The 17,504-nt window shown below is 49.9% G+C and overlaps 1 protein-coding gene across 1 annotated transcript; it reads left to right on the forward strand.

The window, feature by feature from the left end:
* Positions 1–516: 516 nt before the first annotated feature.
* Positions 517–17,165, forward strand: slc16a10 (solute carrier family 16 member 10). Its single transcript, XM_030345185.1, has 6 exons — positions 517–1,149; positions 12,205–12,349; positions 13,272–13,701; positions 14,882–15,025; positions 15,929–16,157; positions 16,941–17,165. Exons 1-6 carry the CDS (start codon positions 801–803, stop codon positions 17,114–17,116), a joined length of 1,473 nt encoding a protein of 490 aa, XP_030201045.1. The 5' UTR covers positions 517–800; the 3' UTR covers positions 17,117–17,165.
* The last annotated feature ends 339 nt before the right edge of the window (positions 17,166–17,504 follow it).

Here is a 17,504-nt window from a genome sequence, read left to right on the forward strand (position 1 = left end):
CCAAGAATTTATATCCCTCAAAGGTTTACTGAAACTAAAATGTATGGGCCATACATGTTGATTCAGTCTATACAAATGATAGCCTTCGTCATGCTTATCTTTTTCATGGGATCAAAAATCATGAGTTGTTTTACCGTTGAAAATTATTTCACCAGTTTTGTATATCATTTGATAATTTCAGGAAATTTGTCCCGAGTTATTATTAAACCAGGATACTTTCCCAGCCACAACCAGGTGTCGCTGTTGCTCTCAGGTAATGATGTAATAAGAAATATGTATAATCAATTTGTTCGGCGATCGCAGGCAGATAACTTCCACGATACATTTAATATTACCGGATACATGCAATAAGAGACTTATGTTCCTGAAACACTGTGCGTGTGTGTTTCACAGAATTCATGAGTCGACACGTGCTCTTAGTCATTCAATGGTTTCGTTGATATCTCGATGCTTTTCTGACGGACCAATCAGAAGCCACCTCCCCTGCCCTGACGCCCCGCCCCCTGGGGCATCTATGTATACCACATTTGCAGTGAAGACTACAGTGCGTAATACTACAGTACGACCGGAGGAGCACTCATCCTACTGTAGTGTTACCTACAGCAGACCCGTCAGCCAGGTCCAGATGGAGTCCGGATAGAGTCTCCTCCACACCAACTTCCCCCCCGGAGAACAGCCGCATTGATCGGACCAGCTGTCAGCGGACCTCGGTGGAGCGCGTCACCTTTACGGCAGAGTCTCACCTCCAGGGTCCCACGGCGTCAACCGGACCCCCAAACCACAACCCCCCCAACACCAAGATGACCGAGAAGGAGGAGAAGCAGGCGGAGCACGGGCCGGAGACGGGATGCGAGGAACCCGCAGAAGCCGACACGGAGAGCCCGGTGGGAGCCGAGGAGGAATCGCCGCTGCGGGAGGAGAAGCGGGAGAACGGAGAGGGGAGGTGCGAGCTCCAGGAGCCCCCGGCCGAGGGGGACGCCGAGCCCGAGTTCGTCCACCCGGAGGGCGGATGGGGCTGGGTGGTCATGCTGGCTGCCATGTGGTGCAACGGCTCCGTGTTCGGCATCCAGAACGCCTTCGGGATCCTGTTCCTGTCGCTGCTGCGGGAGTTCGGCTCTGAGGATGACGATGACCTCCGCTTCAAGACAGGTGAATACCTTAACGTGTATTAATGTGTGTTGATATGGGAGCGAAAAGCCCGGGGAAAGTTCACTGGAGATGTTGTCGGCTAACGCTAGCGAGTAATTTGATCTGTCGGTTCCTGGTGTGTAACACAGCAGAGTCTGCAGCATGGGACATAACACACTCTCTCTCTCTCTCTCTCTCTCTCTCTCTCTCTCTCTCTCTCTCTCTCTCTCTCTCTCTCTCTCTCTCTCTCTCTCTCTCTCTCTCTCTCTCTCTCTCTCTCTCTCCACACACACAGAATAGCTCTCACACACACACACCCTATTCGTTCTACTACTACACTTTTTTTTTTTTTACAATAAGCATTACATGCTTATTTCCAGACCACTTGTAACCAAACACTTACAGTTTACCTAGTGATACATGCTATTAACATTGGCATGGTTTATGGTACCATGGTTAATGAGTAGAGGTGTACCATGCAACTTCTGGTTTATGGTACCACGGTAGATGAGTAGAGGGGTACCATGTCATATGGTAATGGAATGACCAGGACCCCACCAAGGCAGAAGCAGGTCCTTCTTCATGCCTGGGGGGGGGGATGAGCCGACTACATGGTGGAGCCCCTGTCCTGCCGTTTGGGTCTGGGGGGGGGGGGGGGGGGGGGGGGGTGTTGATTAAGAAGCCTTATGCCCTCTCCAGCGGGGCTGACGCCTAATGGTGGCCGGGCGGTAGTGTCCAGGGACAGGGCCGGTGGTCTGGGGGCCGGTGCTCTGGGGGCCGGTGGTCTGGGGGCCGGTGGTCTGGGGGCCGGCCCCCGGGTCAGTCTCTGGGCGCCACGTGTCTTACCAGCGGACGACGTTCGGTAGAAGGCGCCGTCTGGGTCCAGGGTGAGTGTGGAGCTCCGATGGGCGCCACGTGTTTCCATGGCGATCGTCTGTGTGCGGTGGAGGTGTTCTGTAGACGAGCTGTTAATCTGAACCGGTCGAACCCCCCCCCCCCCCCCCGCCCGAGGCCACAGTGGAGTCGCCCGAGGACTTGGAGTGTGAGTGTGAGCTGAGATGAAGTTCCCAGCCCTGTGAGAAACACGTGTTGCAACATGCTCCCTGGTGCTCCACCTCCATGCCTCTCTCTGCACCTCATGCTCTAGTCCACCTCACGCTCTAGTCCACCTCATGGGTCTCCACCTCATGGTTCTCCACCTCATGGTTCTCCACCTCATGGTTCTCCACCTCATGGTTCTCCACCTGATGTTGTTTACCTTCATCGTTCTCCACCTCATGTTGGGATGTACCCTCATGGTGTTCTACCTCATAGTGTTCTCCACCTCATGTTCTACCTCCATGGTTCTCCACCTCATGTTGGGATGTACCCTCATGGTGTTCTACCTCATAGTGTTCTCCACCTCATGTTCTACCTCCATGGTTCTCCACCTCATGTTGGGATGTACCCTCATGGTGTTCTACCTCATAGTGTTCTCCACCTCATGCTGCTCTACCTCCATGGTTCTCCACCTCATGGTTCTCCACCTGATGGTGGTCTATAATGGTGCTCTAACTCCTACCTTCACGTCTCTATACCTCATGCTATACCTTCATGGTTCTCCAGCTCATGCTGCTCTACCTCCATGGTTTTCCACGGTACTCCACCTCCTGTTGGGTTCCACCTCAACGTCTCCCTACTCTCATGGATCTCCACCTCCCGTCGGGTTCTGCTTTCAGGTTCACCTGCTCCTTAAGGCCTTTGTAATGTGTCGCCTTCCATCAGATAAGTTGCAGTAAGATAAGGGTAAGATATGAGCGTACCTCCTTCTGTTAAACCTACACTCCACCCACACGGACGTCTGATCTTTGGACGCTGAGGCTGCTCTGATCGGATTAGCTCACAGCCCTCTGAGATGAGGACCAGAGGGAAGCCTTCTCCCCTGTCCTGAGCCCAGTCATATGAGAACCCCAAACGCACGATATTCTGATGGTTACCTGGTAACCGTGTTGTCAGGGCGACTGTCTCGTGCTGCTAGCTGTAGCATGCTGCTGTAGCACGCTTGGTCCTAAACCGACAGTCCCTCATTGGTCGCCTGACAGCAAGGTCAAAGGTTAGAAGGGGCCCGTGTTTATTTGTGTGTGAGTGTGGACCAGGTTTACAACCATATTTCAGCGGCTGAGTAGAGCACGATAAGAGTTCTGTTTGACACGTTTGATTAATAAATGCTTCGATCAGTATTCAAGGTTCAACTCAATCAATAATCAAGATGCCAGATGTGTTGCCACGGTGATATTCAAACCACTAACAGGTAGTGTTGAGCTGCTCTTTAGCCTTCGGGCCCCAACACTATCAGTCTCTAACCGCAATATCACCACAGATAAGACACCGCCCAATCACAGAGAAGACGATGACAAATCAAAGGCAAGTCACCGCCCAATCACAACAAAGCCACCGCCAATTCAAAGATAAGAGCCCGCCCATGACACAGGTCAGCCAATGGGGGGCTGCCGAGCCGGGGCGGGGTTAGGCCACCCACTATTGGCCCACGCTCCAGTGTGTCATTGGCCGACCGATCTGTCCAATGCAAGGAGGTCTGGGAGGAACGCCAGGCCCTGAAACCGTTCCCCCGACCGGCCCCCGGGAGGGGCTCTGGTTGGTCCGTTCTGGACCAATGGGCAGGGGCCGAGGCTGTATTGATTGAAAGACGTCGTGAACAACAGGAGCTCTGCTTACCGCGTTGAGACCGATGGTCCCCACGGGGGACGGGGGAGGGGGGGGCAGGGGTGCTAGGGGTGCGGGGAGGCTGAAGGGGGGAGGCTGGGGGAGACGGTAGGCTGAAGGGGGGAGGCTGGGAAGCCGATGCGATCGATCCCAGGGGAGGGCCGGAGTCATAATATTTGAGGAGTATCGGTGGCCGTGAGAGCGTGCTACGCGAGGACGCCCTGTTGGTCGACGCTCAGCTGTTAGCGTAGAGTAGCGGGGGGGGGGGGGAGGAAACCCTACCTGGCCCAGGGGGGGGGGGGACCTCCCCGCCGTGGTCTGGCTCACCATAACATGTTGTGGTAACATGTGGTGGGGAAACATGTTCTGGTCCTGTTCACATGTGTAGACCTTGACGTTAAAGACGCCGTGTTTTGACACCGAACCTTCATGGTTCATCACCTATGTGAGTGTGCTGTGGTGCGTGTCGTTCCAGTGGTTGAGGTCCAGCTCACCCAGTCACTCTCGTACTCACTCCTTCACAAGCAGAGGGCGGTCAGAGCTCCTTGGCCGTAGGAAGGCCTTCAGAGTCATGACAATTGAGAAGGAGACTGGAACATTAAGTGAAGATAAAACATCTAGTCTATAGCTTATAGTCTAGACATAGGCAATAATAACCTGTAGTAGTCTAGTTATTAACCATAGAGTACTAATAAACTGTAGTAGTCTAGTTATTAACCATCATTTAGTAACGTGTTGTTGTTACTATAGAGGTCCACTGGTTATTTAATATGAATGTAAATCACTGCCAAAATGTTTTGAATTGTATATATGGAAATAAAAACACCATTGAATTTATAACACTGATCTGTCACATTTTAAAATAAGGTCATCTGAATTTCATCAGTTAGAATTCACTTCAAATTTGGCTCTTCAAAAACAAGATTTCAAATATATATATTTTTCATTGTTCACTAATTCAGATCAGTAGTCAAAATACAAACCAGAAAATCTAATCCCTAAACTTAATACTGCATGATATTTAAACGTAATGAATTAAATTGTGTTTACATTTCGTTATCCAAAATGCAACCGCTTTTGAAGCTCAAACGTCCCGGCCGTGAGTCGGTTCCATAGGTTTGTTCCAAGCCGCAGCGGCGGGGGTTGGGGTTAATGTTTGACGAGGGGCTGATGTCGGGGGAGCTGAGAGCTCTGGTCAAGGTTGGGGGGGCGGGGCCTGAGCGCAGGTAAACAGAAGACCTCCACGCGCAGTCCTGTCCAGCGGCACGTACAGAGACGGGTCAGAGACGGGTCATTAAGGAGCAGGCAGGGGTTAGACAGTACAGAGACAGGTCATTAAGGAGCAGGTAGGGGTTAGACAGTACAGAGACAGGGCATTAAGGGGCAGGTAGGGGTTAGACAGTACAGAGACAGGTCATTAAGGAGCAGGTAGGGGTTAGACAATACAGAGACAGGTCATTAAGGAGCAGGTAGGGGTTAGACAGTACAGAGACAGGTCATTAAGGAGCAGGTAGGGGTTAGACAGTACAGAGACAGGTCATTAAGGAGCAGGTAGGGGTTAGACAGTACAGAGACAGGTCATTAAGGAGCAGGTAGGGGTTAGACAGTACAGAGACAGGTCATTAAGGAGCAGGTAGGGGTTAGACAGTACAGAGACAGGTCGTTAAGGAGCAGGTAGGGGTTAGACAGTACAGAGACAGGTCATTAAGGAGCAGGTAGGGGTTAGACAGTACAGAGACAGGTCGTTAAGGAGCAGGTAGGGGTTAGACAGTACAGAGACAGGTCGTTAAGGAGCAGGTAGGGGTTAGACAGTACAGAGACAGGTCATTAAGGAGCAGGTAGGGGTTAGACAGTACAGAGACAGGTCATTAAGGAGCAGGTAGGGGTTAGACAGTACAGAGACAGGTCGTTAAGGAGCAGGTAGGGGTTAGACAGTACAGAGACAGGTCATAAAGGAGCAGGTAGGGGCTAGACAGTACAGAGACAAGTCATTAAGGAGCAGGTAGGGGTTAGACAGTACAGAGACAGGTCATTAAGGAGCAGGTAGGGGCTAGACAGTACAGAGACAAGTCATTAAGGAGCAGGTAGGGGTTAGACAGTACAGAGACAGGTCATTAAGGGGCAGGTAGGGGTTGGACAGTACAGAGACAGGTCATTAAGGAGCAGGTAGGGGTTAGACAGTACAGAGACAGGGCATTAAGGGGCAGGTAGGGGTTAGACAGTACAGAGACAGGTCATTAAGGGGCGGGTAGGGGTTAGACAGTACAGAGACAGGGCATTAAGGAGCAGGTAGGGGTTAGACAGTACAGAGACAGGTCATTAAGGAGCAGGTAGGGGTTAGACAGTACAGAGACAGGGCATTAAGGGGCAGGTAGGGAGACAGATAGTGGACTCTGGGGCTGTGTGAGGCTGCACACCTGTCGTGCGTTGCACAATCAACGTGCACAGGTTGAACCAGCCACGAGGCACTCGGGGCGATCTCTGGCCTGGCAGCAGCATGTTGCACCACCTGCTCTATCTTTATCCTCAAACTTGGCAGTGAACCGGTTCCAACATCACCGCCTCAGATCATAAAGTGCCCCAGGCTCAGAGGATTCGGCATCTTACAAACTGGACCCTATTTCCCTATCTTCGTGTCTAAGTGATATAAAATAATTGTCTGTCTACGTAATTTCGGCAGTTTATGGTTGTTCTCTGAGGGGATCCTTCCCATAATATAATCTGAGCCCGTCAGGGGCAACAACAATCCTTTAAGATGGGGCACTTTGACGGGCTGCTGCCCCATGGGGTAACATCTTCTCACTCATTCCTGGAACAATGCCAAAGACTGTTGATCAGTCCGTGGTGAGAGTAAGAGATATTTGACCTTATGCAATATAAAATCCATTGACACTCAGTACTTCAAAAGTACTATTTTATGTTACAGTTTAATAGTTGCAGAGGTAGTATACGTGAGAGAGAAACCATCTCCAGAGAGATGAATGATGTGAAGGGCCCATAAAACGTAACCTGAGTAACCACGGCAAAGGGGCGGACCTGCCCACCGTCCAATCAGGAGCCAGCGGGGATCTCCTCCTCTCGGTTGGGATCTGGAAGTACTTCCAGCTGCTGAGCATCATCTGGAGAACCTTCTGGACCCCCCCCCCCCCCTTCTGGACCCCCTCCCCCCGGTCTGGACCCCCTCCCTTCTGGACCCCCTCCCGTCTGGACCCCCCCTCTGCTCCCAGATGGAACATTCCCTCACTGCCTTACCTCCTCTGATGGTACCTTACCTCCTCTGATGGTACCTTACCTCCTCTGATGGTACCTTATCTCCTCTGATGGTACCTTATTGCCCAAGAGAGAAGAACTCTCAGTAGAACTCTCCCTTAATATTGGACATGTTGTTATCTGTTCTGATTCTACTTTATTAACCTCCGAGATAAGGACGGTATGTGCTTCAGTAAGGGAATGCTCAGTCTTGGGTTCAAGGCCGTGTTGCAGGTTCACTGGAAGTTGTGATTAAAAGGTACATAAAGCACTCAAAATATATAAAATGTCTTCAACATACTGAACTGAACCCTCTCTTACTAGTCTCTACTCTCAAGGGTCTCGATGCGGCTTTGGTCCGTGTCTCCCCAACGTGATGTCATGCAATGCATTCTGGGGGAAATGAGAATCAATAGCAAACCGCTAAAATAGTACCTGCTTTTTGGTATTACATTCCGTTTTGTGATACCTAACTACATTAAATACAATGGCTAACAGTTCAAATTTATTACCAACAAGCAAATTGTACAAAATAAATCCTGCAACACAGCCTTTACTATCGTAGCATCAGAACACATATTAACCCTAGACAGAACAGTCCCTTACGATAGGACCTACTGCCTGAGATACAGGGAGGCTGAGGGAGATACAGGGAGGCTGAGGGAGATACAGGTAGACTGAGGGAGGTACAGGTAGACTGAGGGAGGTACAGGTAGACTGAGGGAGATACAGGTAGACTGAGGGAGGTACAGGTAGACTGAGGGAGGTACAGGTAGACTGAGGGAGGTACAGGTAGACTGAGGGAGGTACAGGTAGACTGAGGGAGATGCAGACCTGATCAAGGAGTGAGTCTAGGCAATAAACAGGGTCGTGGTGAGGTTGTTGTAAACCGGTTTATGTAGCGCTTTAATGTACCTGAACCTGGTGCTCCACGCTGCTGTGGAGGAGGTCCCCCCAGGTGATGGTTAAATGTGGGCGGGATTAAAAAGGGATTCGCCGACGTCAGCCATCTCTCGAACCAATCTGATCGTCGAGTGAACCGGTCGAACGATTAACCAACCAATCGGATTCAGCGGAAGCTTTAAGCGTTCTGCGTTTAAAGAACTTGAATACTCCTACAAATGGACGTTTGTGAATTAGCATCATAGCTAGTAAATAGCTATTCCGTTATTCAGTTCGGCAGGTTGGACTGAATGTCGGAGGGCGTTGTAAACACAGGTCACACAGGTCCATGTTGGACCCATAGGGAGACTTTCCTTAGGTCTTTTGAACAAACATCTCCATGTTTGTGAACGTTTATCTGTAGTCTAATTCTGGTGTGTGGACAATGAGGCGCCTCACTTTGACGTTCGTACGTGAACGACCGGGGGAGGGGGCCACTCCAGCCCTCCAAGAAGGAAGTGGAGGATTCGAGGAAGTGGGAATACTTTAGCCTTTGTTGGGCTTCATTGACAGAGGGGGGGGGGGGGGGAGAAAGGGAGTAAGGTGGAAGTGAGAACGAGGGAAGTTTGGCCGCATTGACTGAGAGAGAGGGGTGTGGGGGAGGATAGGGAGTAAAAGGGGAGAGAGGGAGGGACAAAGAGGGGAGACAGAAGGAGGGGGGAGGGAGAGAAAGCGAAGAAGGGAGAGAGAGGGAGGGGGATGGGGCCAGGATGCCAGAGCCAGGATATAATCCAGGCTCTGGCATTCGCACAACTACAGTATTCACCATAAACACACATCTGGTATTCTTTATTGTGCAGCTGTTTCTCTCGCTCTCTCTGTCTCTCTCTCTCTGTCTCTCTCAGTGTCTCTGATTCCCTTCCTCTCTTCCCTCCTACCCTCTCCTTCTCTCTCCCTCTTTCCCCTCTTCCTCCCCCTCTCTCTAATCCCTTGCTCGCTCTCTCTCTCTCTCGCTCTCTCTCTCTCTCTCTCTCTCTCTCTCTCTCTCTCTCTCTCTCGCTCTCTCTCTCTCTCTCTCTCTCTCTCTCTCTCTCTCTCTCTCGCTCTCTCTCGCTCTCTCTCTCTCTCTCTCTCTCTCTCTCTCTCTCGCTCTCGCTCTCGCTCTCGCTCTCGCTCTCGCTCTCTCTCGCTCTCTCTCTCTCTCTCCCTCTCTCAGCGCTGTCCTGAGCAGACCAGAGCATCGGGTCCAAACTCGGCCCTTAAGCTCATTGGCAGTGACAGCTCAGGTGTAATCTGGTCCGGTCCGGTTTAGTCTGGACTGGATCCGCACCGGTCTGTTCCAGAACCGGTTTAGTGTGGTCTGGTAGACCTTATCCCGCAGATGAGATGGAGAAGAACATCTAAGCCTGATGAGCTCGGATCTAAACAAACACAGTGTTTCCTTCTTATTTGTTCTGACAAAACATGTTGCTGGAGGCCGTGAGCTGTAAGATTCTCATTGGTGCACAGTAAATGTTTCTGTGAAAGTGAAAATGAACACTGTGTAGACTGTAGAAGTACTCTTCAGAAAGCTCCATTCAGGTTTTCCCAGGCAGTGTTTCTCCGAAACGAAACAGGAAATGTGGTATGACTCAACCCCCTTGCAAGTTCTGCAACAACAAAGAATTCAGATGATCTAAGCACTACCTGTATGGAGCTAACAGCTAGCGGGCTAAGTGCCAGCCTCCATGTTGTTTGAGGAGTGTCTTCCAGATGGGCAAGCGCTCAGCTAACGGGGTTAGCGATGCCGCGCTCCATTAGCTAGTTTCCGTTGACTCCTGTTAATGGCCCAACCGAGCGGCTAACATGCTAACACAAGGAGCGCGGGGTCTCTCTGCCAGCTGGGACCTCCGGTCGAGGCTGGCCAGCGGTCCTACGCACGCTGGCTTGTTTTCTGTTCTACAGGGTTCTCTGGGAGACCAGACCACACCGTCCAGACCTCTGAAGATAGACACATGGCCCACAGCCGCTAAGGGAACCATCAACCCCCACCCCTTGCACCCCTTGCACCCCTTGCACCCCTTTTTCACCGACGTGTGACGGTGGCGTTCTGATTGGTGCTCACCTCGTTTTGAACCATTCGGAACATTTTGACCGATTATTAATTAGTTTGCAATCCGAAGAGTTTGACTCCAGCTTGAGACAAAAAGATGGCTGCTTTGCCTTGACCTGAAGTGGTTACCATGAAAACATGGTAATAATCACATTGGGAAAGAGAGGATGAGGAAAAAGATGGTTTACTTCCGGTGTGCAATTGACATAATAATGACGCATCCTTGAAGAGAAATGTTCTGCTCCAAACCGGTGGGAACGCAGGCTGGTCTTATATAAAGCACCAAGGTCTCTGAGTTCCTGGATGGAACCGGTTCTAGAACCAGAGCAATGTGGTGGGAGAGGGTCCATCAGGAGGATATGGAACCTACTAGAACATCACATCACCTCCTCTCGGTGATGGAGTCGGAAGCTACTGGAACCGCTACGACCCCGCTACGACCCCGCCGCGCCCCCGCTACGACCCCGCCGCGCCCGCTACGACCCCGCCGCGACCCCGCTACGACCCCGCCGCGCCCGCTACGACCCCGCCGCGACCCCGCTACGACTTTGCTGACCCGGTGTTAGCGCTGCTCCCTGGGTGGCGCGGCGGCGGCTAGCAGGGTCAGTGGGTTCAGGGCAGCAGTAATAGCAGCTAGGCTAAGCGCGGCAGACAGACGACTTAGCGTAGCTCTGCCCGCGCCCCGCGGCCGCGCTGTAACTACCGGTTCAGACTGGATCCTGTCTGCCTGCCGGTCGCTAACGGAGACCGCCGCCAGAGGCTAGTCATTTCCTGTTGTCTCCGAGGGAGGTCCTCTGTGGTACTGCTCTGTCTACCGTACTGCTACAATACTACAGTACTGCTACCGTACTCCTACAATACTACAGTACTGCTACAATACTACAGTACTGCTACCGTACTCCTACAATACTACAGTACTGCTACAATACTACAGTACTGCTACCGTACTCCTACAATACTACAGTACTGCTACAATACTACAGTACTGCTACCGTACTCCTACAATACTACAGTACTGCTACAGTACTACAGTACTGCTACCGTACTGCTACAATACTACAGTATTATTACCGTACTCCTACAATACTACAGTATTATTACCGTACTCCTACAATACTACAGTATTATTACCGTACTCCTACAATACTACAGTACTGCTACCGTACTCCTACAATACTACAGTACTGCTACCGTACTGCTACAATACTACAGTACTGCTACCGTACTCCTACAATACTACAGTACTGCTACCGTACTGCTACTGTACTACAGTACTGCTACCGTACTGCTACAATACTACAGTATTATTACCGTACTGCTACAATACTACAGTATTATTACCGTACTCCTACAATACTACAGTATTATTACCGTACTCCTACAATACTACAGTATTATTACTGTACTCCTACAATACTACAGTATTATTACTGTACTACTTCATAACCCAGAGCTACTACAGTACTACTACAATAGTACAGTATTGGTACTGTTCTACTACAATACTACAGTACCCAGAACTACGACTACACTAAAATACTGCCTAAAACTGCACTATAGTACCCAGTACTACAGTACTACTACAGTTCTACAATACTGCAGTACCCAGTACTACCGCAGTATTGCTGCCCTACTACTAGCACTTTAGTACAGTTATGATGGGTAACTGTCTTTAGGTACTGTCTGTAGTACTATGGTACGAGTGTACTGTAGTATTATACAGCAGTACTTTGATTACTGCGTACTGAAGTGGCTTCCGACGATTTGGTATGTTGTGACGATCTCCATGGTGATGACATGCTTGGCTCACGACACACACACACACACACACACACACACACACACACACACACACACACACACACACACACACACACACACACACACACACTATCTATATATACACAAACACGCATGTAGATACACACACACAGAACATAACTATAATTATATTATTTATCAGTGCAATCTAACCCCCTTCTCACTTTCTCTCTCTCTCTCTCTCTCTCTCTCTCTCTCTCTCTCTCTCTCTCTCTCTCTCTCTCTCTCTCTCTCTCTCTCTCTCTCTCTCTCTCTCTCTCTCTCTCTCTCTCTCTCTCTCTCTCGCTCTCGTCCCTTTCGTCCTATGTGTGTCTATGTCTCTCGCCCAGCCTGGGTGGGCTCCCTCTCCATGGGGATGATCTTCTTCTGCTCGCCCATCGTCAGCGTGTTCACCGACATCCTGGGCTGCCGGATCACGGCCGTGGGCGGGGCCGCCGTGGGCTTCATCGGCCTATTCGCCAGTTCCTTCGTCACGTAAGGAAACGTCCAATCACACGCTTGGAATAGATGCTTCCAAATTAAGTTACTGTGCAGTAATCAACATTATATAAACACTGTAGTCTCAACATATTTTAAGAATTACATCATATATTAGATACCATATATAATATTTAATTACTGACAGACAAGTCATTAAGTACCGTATTTGCAGGTTTTAACTCAACATACAGTGGTAATAGATTCTATTGTGTGTAATATATTTAAGGTGTATAAATGTATAGAAATATCACCCTATTGTCCCTCACCATTTTGTGTATGTGTGTATGTATATATATATATATAATATTAGTGCTGTCAAGCGATTAAAATATTTCATCGCGATTAATCACATTAATGCCATAGTTAACTCATGATTAATCGTGGGCAATCTCGATTATTCACAAAACATTTTTCTATGCTAGATATCCATTGATTTCTTTGTCCCATTAATTGTTCTCATTTTAATGCTCTTATCAACATGGAGAAGTGCATCGGCTTGCCTTGTGCAAATGTCATTTTATTGATAACAACATTGGCATATACTGATCAAAACAGGACAATGCAAAAAAAAAGCTTATAGTGCAATTAAACGATGAACATACAAAGATACGCCTTGAACATAGCAGTCAGGCTGCTGCTTCTTTGTTTTGAGCCAATGATTTAATTATTTATTTTTAATAAAAGAATTGCGTTAATCGCGCAATCAAAAAATTAACGCTGTTAAAATTGGTTTGCGTTAACGCCGTTAATAATGCGTTTAACTGACAGCACTAATATATATATTTTAACACGCATGCCATCTATCCATCCATCCATCCATGACCTATCGATGAAGATGGTTGATAATGTATTGCCCAGGGCTCTGGGCGCTGGTAACATGTCATTATATTTATTAACGTGTGTCTGTCTAATGCAGCTCCCTGGGCCCGCTGTACTTCACCTACGGCGTGGTGTTTGCGTGCGGCTGCTCCTTCGCCTACCAGCCCAGCCTGGTGATCCTGGGCCACTACTTCAAGAAGCGGCTGGGGCTGGTGAACGGCATCGTGACGGCCGGCAGCTCCATCTTCACCATCACGCTGCCGCTGGTGCTGTCGCGCCTGCTGGAGTCGGCCGGCCTGCAGTACACCATGAGGATGCTCAGCGTCCTCATGTTCATCCTCATGCTGGCCGGACTCACCTACAGGCCCCTCCTCCCCGCCAAGCCCCGCCCCTCGCACCCGGGCAGCCGCTGCCCCCCCTTCAAACAGGTGTTCAACTTCAACATCTGGCGGTCGCTAGGTTACCGCATCTGGGCGTTCGGCATCCCGGCGGCGCTCTATGGGTACTTTGTGCCGTATGTGCACCTGGTGGGTACACACACACACACACACACACACACACACACACACACACACACACACACACAGTGTCAAGAACAGACACGGACACACACTGTCAAGAACACACACACACTGTCAAGAACACACACACACACACACAGTCAAACACACACACACACTGTTAAAAACACAATCTCGAAAACACACGCACACTCTCAAAAACACATGCGCTCACACTCAAACACACATGCACGCAAACAAACTCTCAAACACACACAACGAAACACACACACACTCTAGAACGCACGCACACACTCTCTCTCAAACACACACATACACTTAAACACACACAGGCACACTTTTAAACACACAAACACACACACACACACTTAAACACACACCGGCACGAGTGCAGGCACGCACGTGATGTGCCAATCACAAATGGGTTGCGCAATCACAAACACACACACACACACACACACACACACACACACAGGAAAGAGAGTTGACATCAGGTTGTTAAAGCAACGTGTTGCACTCTATGTCACCTGCAGCACTCTTACACACGCACACACACACAGACCCCACACACACACACACACACACACTGACGCACACAAACACACACGTAGTCAAACACACGCACCCCACATACCCACACACACACTGACACACACAAAGACAAAAACTCCCACACACACACCCACAAAGTTTGTGTGCTGATGCTGTTGTTTTCTGTGATCATGTGACTGTGATCACATGGGGTCTTGCTGATGTCAACGCTGACCTGGTCTCATGCACACCTTCTCTCCCTCCCCCTCCTGCTCCTCTCCCAACCCCTCCTCGTCCTCCGCCTCCTCCTGCTCCTCCTCCTCTCTCCCCCCATGGCTCACCAGCGCCCCCTAGTGGCCACACGGCAGCAGGGCAGCCTGGGAGATATTTATGCATAATCTTCCTTTGATGAGCCTTGTGGATACATGTCAGTACAAAGTGCACTAAGAGGTGACCATGTATAGAAATCAAACCCTTTCTACGGCTGAACCATGAAAAGGCATTAGTTGTATTCCTGCACCGTATAACTTTCCCATTCACCGGCGCACTCAGCCCCCCGCCTTCAGCGCTCAGGCTGAGCTCCTCGGGCATTGGTCGGTGGAGCTGTCGTACTGATGGTATCGAAGGATAACGGGCTGTGATTGGCTGTCTGCAGATGAAGCACGTGGAGGAGCGGTTTGGCGCCGACGCCAACAAGGAGGTGCTGCTGATGTGCATCGGGGTCACCTCCGGGGTCGGACGCCTCATCTTCGGCCGCGTCGCCGACTACGTGGAGGGGGTGAACAAAGTGTACCTCCAGGTGAGGCCGCGCACCTGGCTCTGTTCACTGCTGATATAGGAGAGGGTTTGTAGAACACTCCTATATCAGTACCTTATAAGGTATTGATATAGGAGAGGGTTTATAAAACACTGTCCTATATCAGTACTTTATAAAGTACATATAGGAGAGTTTTTTATAAAGTACTGATATAGGAGAGTGTTTGGTACAGTACTGATATAGGAGAGTGTTTTATAAGGTACTGATATAGGAGTGTTTTATAAAGTACTGATAAAGGAGAGTTTTTTATAAAGTACTGATATAGGAGTTTTTTATAAAGTACTGATATAGGAGAGTGTTTGATACAGTAGTGATGTAGGAGAGTGAGTTATACAGTAGTGATGTAAGAGAGTGAGTTATACAGTAGTGATGTAGGAGAGTGAGTTATACAGTAGTGATGTAGGAGAAGGTTTGATACAGTAGTGATGTAGGAGAGTGAGTTATACAGTAGTGATGTAGGAGAGTGAGTTATACAGTAGTGGTGTAAGAGAGTGAGTTATACACTATTGATGTAGGAGAGTGAGTTATACAGTAGTGATGTAGGAGAGTGTTTGATACAGGAGTCATGTAGGACAGTGTTTGATACAGTAGTGATGTAGGAGAGTGAGTTATACACTATTTGTAGGAGAGTGAGTTATACAGTAGTGATGTAGAGGAGTGAGTTATACACGAGGGATGTAGGAGAGTGAGTTATACACTAGTGATGTAGGAGAGTGTTTGATACACTAGTGATGTAGGAGAGTGTTTGATACACTAGTGATGTAGGAGAGTGAGTTATACAGTAGTGATGTGGGAGTGTTTGATACACTAGTGATGTAGGACAGTGTTTGATACAGTATGTAGCACAGTGTGGGGGTCCTCTGTGTAACACCCTTGTCCCTCCAGGTGTCGTCGTTCCTGGTCATCGGCCTCATGTCCATGATGATCCCTCTGTGTAACGTGTTTGGCGGGCTGATCGCCGTCTGCCTGCTGATGGGGCTGTTCGACGGCTGCTTCATCTGTATCATGGCCCCCATCGCCTTCGAGCTGGTGGGCTCGGACAACGTCTCCCAGGCCATCGGCTTCCTGCTTGGCCTCATGTCTGTTCCCATGACCGTCGGACCCCCCATCGCTGGTAAGAGCCCCCCGGTCCTATGCAGGCCTCTAACAGGTCCTCAGGGCAGGAGCCAGAATCAACCTGTAGCCTGCAAATAAGCTAGTACTAATGTAGTATTAAAGCTAGTACTAATGTAGCTCATAGTATTAAAGCTAGTACTAATGTAGTATTAAAGCTAGTACTAATGTAGCTCATAGTATTAAAGCTAGTACTAATGTAGCTCATAGTATTGAAGCTAGTACTAATGTAGCTCATAGTATTAAAGCTAGTACTAATGTAGCTCATAGTATTAAAGCTAGTACTAATGTAGTAGTAAAGCTAGTACTAATGTAGCTCATAGTATTTAAGCTATTGGTAAGGTAGGTCATAGTATTAAAGTTAGTAGTAATATAATTCCTAGTATTAAAGGACTGATATTAGTTTGATTACAAGCCGTTGAAATCCGTCTTTTCCGGTGTTTGATCAGAAGTGGGCGTGTCCCCCTAGTGGGCGTGTCCCCCTAGTGGGCGTGTCCCCCTAGATCTATGCTGGATAGATCAGCATCGTGTGCTCCAGTCCACTGGGTGGGCTGGCAGACTGATCTATCCAGCACACGTCTGGGTGGACACGCCCACTTGTGATGTCATCAAAACACCTGAAAAGACCACTTTTCAAATCGGCTGGCGATGGCCGACCCCACCCACCCCCGGGGGCGTGACTCCGCCCACCCCCGGGGGCGTAACTCCGCCCACCCCCGGGGGCGTGACTCCGCCCCTCTTAACGCGCGTCAGTCCTCGGTGTTGACTTGTGGCCCCTCTGAAGGCTTCCTGAGGGACCGCCTCCAGAACTACGACGTGGCGTTCTACCTGGCCGGGATCCCGCCCCTGGTGGGCGGGGCCGTGCTCTGCCTCATCCCCTGGGTGGAGCGCCGGCGCCACCAGAAGGAGCACGAGGTCAACATGAAGATGCTGGACAAGAGCAACCAGGCCGTCTGCTAGAGGCAGCCATGGTCCTCCCCCACCACCACCCCCCCCCCCCCCCCCCTCCCCCGTTCCCTGCCCCCCCTCCCCGACCCCCCCCCCCCCCCCCTCCTCCACATCCACTTGAAGCTCAACATGGAGAAGAGGATCCTGTGATTGGTCCACCAGGTGCTCCAGAACATTCTGCAGAACGTCACCAAAGGGAGGACTCCATGTCCAGAAGGGAATGCTGTTTACCAAAAGACTGTCCGTAATGTGAGGGGGGGGGGGGGGGGTTCCTGTGAAAGACTGAAACAACACGCGGCTCAGAGTGTTCTTCACGCCACACCACCACCACACATCGAACCAGTGCAGGAGACGATGGGCCGGGCGGTCCATCGTTTGCCTCAACAATCCACAGTTCACC

The sequence above is a fragment of the Gadus morhua genome, chromosome 21, assembly GCF_902167405.1.
Source record: "Gadus morhua chromosome 21, gadMor3.0, whole genome shotgun sequence".
In the NCBI taxonomy this organism is placed as follows: domain Eukaryota; kingdom Metazoa; phylum Chordata; class Actinopteri; order Gadiformes; family Gadidae; genus Gadus; species Gadus morhua.

Bases quoted from the DNA above. Each gene is read 5' to 3' on its own strand.
- slc16a10 (XM_030345185.1), top strand. From the start codon at position 801: ATGACCGAGAAGGAGGAGAAGCAGGCGGAGCACGGGCCGGAGACGGGA. The intron at 1,150-12,204 runs GTGAATACCTTA...TCTCTCGCCCAG, and splicing joins TGACCTCCGCTTCAAGACAG to CCTGGGTGGGCTCCCTCTCC. The intron at 15,026-15,928 runs GTGAGGCCGCGC...TTGTCCCTCCAG, and splicing joins TGAACAAAGTGTACCTCCAG to GTGTCGTCGTTCCTGGTCAT.